The sequence below is a fragment of the Archocentrus centrarchus genome, chromosome 7 (genome assembly GCF_007364275.1).
Source record: "Archocentrus centrarchus isolate MPI-CPG fArcCen1 chromosome 7, fArcCen1, whole genome shotgun sequence".
NCBI lineage: Eukaryota > Metazoa > Chordata > Actinopteri > Cichliformes > Cichlidae > Archocentrus > Archocentrus centrarchus.
The window spans coordinates 4,308,005-4,315,815 of NC_044352.1; the positions used below are offsets into that span (position 1 = coordinate 4,308,005).

Here is a 7,811-nt window from a genome sequence, read left to right on the forward strand (position 1 = left end):
ATAATACAGCCTGTAGGTTTCTAAAGCTCCCTGTCAGGCTAAGACCGGGATAATTGTTGGTGAAATGCCTCATTTGGTGTTTGAGGGGGCTTTTTGAATACATGTTCCTGCAGGCATCATGTGGGTCTGATGTTGTAGCATTTATCCTCCTGGAGGTGACCTGCCTGAGGCTGATCAGACCACAGATGGGCTCCAGAATGGGGATGTAACTTGCTTACAAGATATTTAGAAGGTTTCATGGTTGAAACCAAGAATCTACTTAAATGCTGTGTAAACTTAAATTTTAGTCGAGACACCTCTCAGCTAACTCCATGTCCAGATGGTTAAGTTATTAAAGAAAAATCATTATGTAAACATGTTTATTTCTGCTGTAAAGTTCAGTGTTTTCAAATAGGAGTCTGTCGGGATTGACTCCCTTTTGGAGCCAGCCTCTGGTGGCCAGTAGAGGAACAGCAGCTTCAGTTCAGTTCAGTTGTATCAATATAGCACCAATTCACAACAATAGTCACCTCAGGGTGCTTTATATTGTAAGGTAAAGACTCTTCAGTATTAGAGGGAAAGCCCCAAGAATCGCATGATTCTCTATGAACTAGCACTTGGTGACAGTGTGAAGGAAAACCTCCTTTTTAACAGGAAGAAACCTCCAGCAGAACCATGTGAGGGGGGGGCAGCCATGTGCTGTAGCCAGTTGGGGGGTGGGGGACAGAGAAGAGACAAAAAGGACCTCCACATGCATGTTTGCTGTAAAGGATTGTCACTTGGTTAGTTTCTTTGTGTTGAGTATTTGACTCTTTCATGTACCCAAGCTCCTGCAATCTATCTTGAATGCAGACTGTATAGGAATTGCTTTTTCATGCATTCAGTCATATTGGTGCCACTAAAAGCAGCCAAATTCTCTCTCAGGAGCACCTGTTTGTAATGGAGCCATTAAAGCTCAGAGATCGATCACTGAATTACTGCAACACTGAGGACAACCTAAAAATATGAATGTTCTCAAGCTGGTTCTGAATGTTTTTTTTCTCTTTTTCTCCCTGCAGCCATGCCCCACTGAAGCAGACTCTTCATCAGACCTGCTGCCAGCTCTTCTCTCCTCTTCCTCCTCCCCTCCTCTTCCCCTTCATCCTTTCCTCCTCCTCTTCCTCTTTCTGTCCACCATGGTCTCCTGCTCCTCTCCTCTGCTCCTCTTCCATCTCCTCTCCCTCATCCTCTTCTCCTCCCCTCTCCTCTCTGCCCCGGCTGCTCCTCCACCTCCCTCTGTGGCGTCGGGCAGAGTGGTACCGGGCCTTCGACACCTCTCTCACTCATCTGACTGCCACCAGAGGACAGGTGAGGTGTATGTCGGAGCCGTCAACCGAGTGCTGAAGCTATCGGCTAATCTGACGGAGCTGAGGAGTCACATGACCGGACCTGTGGAGGACAATGCTAAATGTTACCCTCCGCCCAGCGTCAGGTCCTGCGGCCATCGGTTTGTCTCCTCTTGACTCACTCATTTCTTTCTTTCATATCCCCACACCTGTCTGTCTACACCTGTCTGACCTTACCTGTCTGCCTCTGTCCTCAGACTGGAGATGTCAGATAACGTGAATAAGCTCTTGCTGGTGGATTATATCGGGAACAGACTGGTGGCATGCGGCTCCATCTGGCAGGGTGTCTGTCAGTTCCTCAGGCTGGAGGATCTTTTCAAACTGGGGGAACCGCATCACCGCAAGGAGCACTACCTGTCTGGAGCCAGAGAGGCTGATGGGATGGCAGGTAAGCTACGCTGAAGGGTGGGCGGGGCCCTCAACAGGTAGAAAAATAAGAGAAAGGTGGAAGAAAACAAACTTTTGGACGGTACAAATAATGGTTGTAACCACTATGATGTCACACACTGCTTGGTGAAGTCGCGATGTGAAGATTCAAGCTAGACGTTTTAAAACTTGACGTAATGAGCTGTGGAGCAGACTGTAAAGTACCATTTGCTCATTTGATAACGACTCGTGATCAATGAGTTGTTATCCGGTCAGCATTCGGAATTAACCCATAATTTATCATGTTTTTATCAGTGTGACCTGAGTCTAGCGATTGGGCCCATAAAGTCACCACGAAAGCATTTACTGAGGTCACAGAGGGCAATTTCCCCAAAGAGTTCCATATGACTGCAAGTCGCCCTCTGCTGGCCTATAAAAAATAACACAAGTCTGAGGCGCATCTGCTACGTCTCTCTTTTATACCGTCTACGATCACAACCAGCTAACCACTTAGCTCCATAAATGAGTCCATCAATTTGCACAAAAGAAAATTTGATTGAAACCTGTGTGGTAGTGTGGATACCTTATGTTGGGCTTACATTAGTTTTTAGGAAGGCAACAAAAGTAAACCATTTGCATCAATTCATAAAATGGTGAAATGAGCTAACTGTAAAATAAAGCAAATGTAGAGTCATCTCTAAGTCAGTGTTACCATCAGAATGCTAATTTTCAGCAGATTTTTCAGCTTCATCTACTCATACAGAAAAAAAGAAACCAGTAATAGTAACTGGTGCAAGTAATGGCTGTTTCGAAGGTTTTTTTTTTCTTTTATCAAGGAGGCACATTTTGTTTCACAGTTAATTTAGCTAGTAGCAAATGGCTTTGACAGCAGTAACTGTGAAATTGTGCCTCTGCTCGTTTTCCCTGAGGCTTTGTTTCAGTGAATTACAGAGATATCAGCAGCTAATGCAACAGCATGAATCTACCAGCATGTTCTCTGTAAACAATATTTTATAGCAGTTTTATTTCCATGTTTTCTGGGTGTAAATATACAATTATAAACATTCGGCAGATTTTGTACTAGCGCGTCGTCCCAGTTTAATCGTTTTAAGGCCTGAAAGAAACACAATGAGCTCCAGTGTTCCCTCTGGACTTAGTTCTTTGCAGGCTGGAGAAGCATTTCAACTTTCAGACGTCAATCAAGTGTCAAAATATTTTGTAGGTTTTTATTATACGCAGTTTTTAGTGTGAACAAAAAGCTGAATGAAAACTGTCAGGACAAAACAGCAGATGACTGACAGCGAGACTTTGCCCACATTATCACTCTAAAGCAGATTTTTGGTTCATTCACAAATGCTGGAATATTTCCTCTGCACAGATATCAACGGAAAACAAAAGGTGTGATTGAAATTAGTTCGACCTTTGATTTGAAGTACTAGAACAGCTGCTGTGGGACGCCAGCAGAACTGAAGTGTGGAGCTGCACAGTAAAACCTTAGCAACCCCCGTCCTGGGACTTCTATAACTCTTAAATTGTTGGTTCACTGTTCTGTGTTTACTTAAACTGCTAAAAAAAAATAACAGCAGAACCTACCACATAGTTTTTATCTGCTTTTTCAGTGCAGTGTAAAGTAAATAAGACAGATGCTCATTTCCCATCACTGCTGGTAAAGCTGACCTTTCAGAAGTGTGCTGAGTTTTCTCCTTTCATCTACAGTGCCGTCCACAATGTTTGGGACAAAGACACAGTTTATGTAGTTGTGCCTCTGCACACCACCACAGTGGATTGTAAATCAATCAATATGTGATTGAAGTGCCGACTTTCAGCTTTAAATTAAAGGGTTTTATACACAGTCCCCCATTTTCAGAGGTTCAAAATTAATGGGACAAGCTAACATTAAATATAAACTCTTTTTAATACTTGAATGAAAACCCTTTGCAGCCAGTGCCTGCCTGAAGTCAACAAACCCATGGACATCAACAAATGCTTTAGTTCGCCTTTGAGTCGCTCTGCTAGACCTTTACTGCAGCCACCTTCAGTTGCTGCTTGTGTGCAGGTCCTTTCTGCCTTCAGTTTTGTATTTAATAATGGAAAAGCATGCTCTGTTGGGTTGAGATCAGACAACTGACTTGGCCATTGAAGAATATCCCATTTCTTTGAGAAATTCTTGGGTTGCTTTTGCAGTTTGCGTTGGGTCATTATCCATCTGCACTGTGAAGTGCTGTCTAATCAGTTTTGCAGCATTTGGCTGAATCTGAGCAAAAAGGATAGCACTGTACCCCTAAGAATTCACCCTGCTGCATTCATCAGCAGTCACACCATCAATAAACACTAGCTGTTTCTGTCCTTCTCTATACTTTTCTCTTCCCGTGATTCTGGTTCAAGTTAATTTTGGTTTTATCTGTCCAAAGTTGCTTTTGTTTTTTTTGAAGAACTGTGCAGACTCTTTTAGATGTTTTCTGGCAAAGTCTAATCTGACCTTCCTGGTCTTGACTGTAATCAGTGGTTTGCACCTCATTGTAAATCTTGTGTATTTCCAGTCATGAAGGCATCTCTTGATTGTGGACTTTGACAATGGTACTCCTAACCTCTCAAGAGTGTTCTTGACATGGTTAGATGCTGTGAAATTGTCTTCACCATGGAAACAATTCTACTATCATACACTTTAGTTGTCTTCTGTGGTCTTCCAGGTGCATTCGTTCTTTTAAACAATGCACCAGATTGTTGATTTGGCCACTTCTAAAGTCTCTGCTCTCTCTGATTGGTTTATTTGGGCTTTTCAATGATGGACTCCCTCACTCACACTAACATCTCTTTGGGCCCCATATTTAGCAGGCCTCACGTGGCCATAAAACTGCTTGTCACTCAACCGTTTCCTTTTGAACCTCTGAAAATGGGGGACTGTGTATAAAAATGGTAATTCTCAAATACTCATGCAAAATTTTTGTAAAAATCTCTTGAATTAAAGCTGAAAGTCTGCACTTCAGTCATATTTTGATTGCTTGATTTATAATCCACTGCTGAGGCTCTTTGTTCCAAACACTATGGACTTTATAAACAGGCATCCTGAGGCTTTCTCCTTTGTCTGCAGGCGTGGTTGTTGAGGACGACTGGTTGGCTGACCCCAAGAGAAAAAAACCAGAGAAGGCCAAGAGCCACTTGTTCATCGGGGCCGCCATTGATGGAAAGGCTGAATATTTCCCGACGCTCTCCAGCAGGAAGCTGGTGGTCGATGAAGAAAGCGTCGAGATGTTCTCACTGGTTTACCAGGATGAGTTTGTTTCCTCACAGATCAAGATCCCCTCCGACACCCTGTCGCTCTATCCCGCCTTTGACATCTACTACGTCTACGGCTTCTCCAGTCGCACGTACGTGTACTTCCTGACGCTGCAGCTGGACACGCAGCTGACACAGATGGATGCCGGAGGAGAGAAGTTCTTCACGTCTAAGATTGTGAGGATGTGCTCCAACGACACGGAGTTCTACTCGTACGTGGAGTTTCCTCTGGGCTGCACAAAAGACGGCGTGGAGTACCGATTGGTCCAGGCTGCCTACAAGCAGAAACCAGGGCGGCGGCTGGCACAAGCACTCGGCCTTTCTGAAAACGACGACATCCTGTTTGTTGTCTTCTCACAGGTATGTTACCATTGATGTCATCTGTCCTGCTTGGATGCTTTTGATCTGAGCGTGAACTTTCTCTTTTTTTTATTTCTCTGTCTGTTGTTTACTTTTGAGTTGAAGGGTGCCTTGGTCGAAGGCCTGTCCAAGATTTAAACCAACCAACTCTAAATGTGTTTGCTTTTTTTTGGATGTTTTTTCAGGGTCAGAAGAATCGCTCCAACCCCCCCAGAGAGACGGTCCTCTGTCTGTTCACCCTCCATGACATCAACCTGGCCATGAGAGAGAGGATCCGCTCCTGTTACCGCGGAGAGGGACGACTCTCGTTACCGTGGTTACTCAACAAAGAGCTGCCCTGCATCCACACTGTAAGTTGCATCACTTAAATCCCTGAAACTTGACTTGGACTAGTCCTCTAATGTCCACAGATATTTGGATATAAACATGTAGGAAGGTGAGGAGAACATTTTGATACCAGAAGCTTTCAGGTCAGCGTTCGTACTCCAAGTTTCTTTGACTAATCAAATTTCAACAGGCTTTGGTTGTATACAGGTGAACAGTCCTTTAGCTTTTCAAATTTTGTGCATTAATAAATGACAGAAAGCACACAGGAAGTCTTTGCCGAGATAACGGCTTGATGCGTCAGAAACCCCGAAATATTGGCAGTCTTCTCTGAAGTCTAAGTGAGCACATAAGCTGATCGGTTCCCTGACTGGCTTGCTACAGCCTGGAGACCCGCCCTGAAGTTTGTTGCCTGGACCTTCTCTCTATAGACTTGAGAGTTGACCTTGATTTCAGGACCAAAGACTTAAAACATGTCTTGGATTTTATAAGCAGCTCTGGAGTAGCCTGGGTTAGTCCGTTATTGGGATTGGGTCTTTTCCTGCCTCATTTTCCTGGTTTCTGTTGACGCTAACACATCCAGGGTTAAGACGAAGATTTCAATTAAATGGTAAAGAAAAAAAAATGACCTGGGCAATTTTATCCTGCATGTTTAATAGGAAAATAAAGAAGAGCAGAAAAATCTCTTTGTCTTCCTCCTTTGTTTCGGTCTCTCTGTGCAAACTACATCATCTGGCCAGAGGCTACCCTAAGGCTGCAGCGCACACAGCCATGTTTCCGTCACTTCAGAGGACATTACGCTGACTTGCACTGGTTTTCTGGAGACCTACCCTAGCCTCGAGTTTTCACACTTAGATTTAATTATTACATGTTATGTTTTTGCTCCCAGAAGGCAGCAGAGTTCACCCACTGTGACAGACTCTTGTCCCCGCACCACAGATGAGTTTGAATATACTTTATTTGCTCAAATGGATAAAAGACAGGAAATAATGTGAACTTAGAAAATACAGAAAAACAAGTCAGAGAGAACAGAAGGAAGAAATCTCCCTCCCTCTCAGTGTCTGCAGTGGGGTTATTTCAGGTCGGGGGTAGATGATGTTCTTATTCATGGCGGTAATGGCCTGCAGTGGTAACCATGGCAACCAGGCAGGGAAACCCGCCAGGAGACGAGTTCTGAGCCGGGCCTGGGTTTCAGAGAGGGAGGGGTGGAATGGGGTTGGAGTTGCCCACAGCAACCAACCAAGCAACCAATCACAGCCAATCAGCCACACGCTGATGAAAGTGATGAAATATAAGTTAATGACCCGTGTGTGTGTATGTGTGTGTGTGTGTGTTGTGTGTGTGTGTGGTGTGTGTGTGTGTGTGTGTGTGTGTGTGTGTGTAAAGTGAAAGTAGAAGGGAAAAGGCAGGGCCTTTGTCCTGCTTTTGACCTCCTTCTTTTGTCAAAAACAGTGGGGAGTGTGTGTGTGTGTGTGTGTGTGTGTGTGTGTGTGTGTGTGTGTGTGTGTGTGTGTGTGTGTGTGTGTGTGTGTGTGTGCGTGTGTGTGTTCATGCATGGATGTTCAGATGGGATATGACATTGTAAATTTCCCTGTTTGTGTCTGTGTTTTACGTTTTTGTGTGAGTGCTTCAATCTTGTTTTTCATTAAGTGTCAGCAGCAGGTTTCCTGTCTGCACAACATGTTACAATCTATCGTCATTCAGATGCAGACCTTGCATTATTCATTATGCCAATGTGGGGAGCATCAGATGTTTGTGTTACACCGTCAGGACCTTTTCTCCTCACGCTGTCACATTTGAGCTTTTAAACTTGTAAGGACCTCACAGAGTGCTGAGGAAATGATTATCCATCTATCCATCCATCCATCCATTCTCTTCCGCTTATCCCGTTCAGGGTCGCGGGGGGGTGGAGCCTATCCCAGCGGTCATAGGGCGAGAGGTAGGGTACACCCTGTACAGGTCGCCAGCCTGTCGCAGGGCTAACACAGCGAGACAGACAACCATTCTCACCTATGGGTAATTTAGAGTGACCAATCAACCTAACCCCAGTAACTGCATGTCTTTGGACTGTGGGAGGAAACCCACGCAGACACGGGGAGAACATGCACCCTCCACACAGAG

General features: G+C 44.5%; 1 protein-coding gene across 1 annotated transcript; it reads left to right on the plus strand.

The window, feature by feature from the left end:
• Positions 1-1,154: 1,154 nt before the first annotated feature.
• LOC115783223 (plexin A3-like) lies at positions 1,155-6,633 on the plus strand. The gene is made up of 6 exons (XM_030733949.1): positions 1,155-1,177; positions 1,271-1,465; positions 1,562-1,752; positions 4,822-5,366; positions 5,552-5,716; positions 6,580-6,633. The coding sequence occupies exons 1-6, from the start codon at positions 1,155-1,157 to the stop codon at positions 6,631-6,633; spliced, it is 1,173 nt and encodes a 390-aa protein (XP_030589809.1).
• The last annotated feature ends 1,178 nt before the right edge of the window (positions 6,634-7,811 follow it).

Coding starts and splice junctions, on each gene's coding strand:
- LOC115783223 (XM_030733949.1), top strand. CDS start 1,155: ATGGTCTCCTGCTCCTCTCCTCT. Junction 1,178..1,270: donor GTCTCCTGCTCCTCTCCTCT/GCTCCTCTTCCA, acceptor GGCGTCGGGCAG/AGTGGTACCGGGCCTTCGAC. Junction 1,466..1,561: donor GTCAGGTCCTGCGGCCATCG/GTTTGTCTCCTC, acceptor CTCTGTCCTCAG/ACTGGAGATGTCAGATAACG.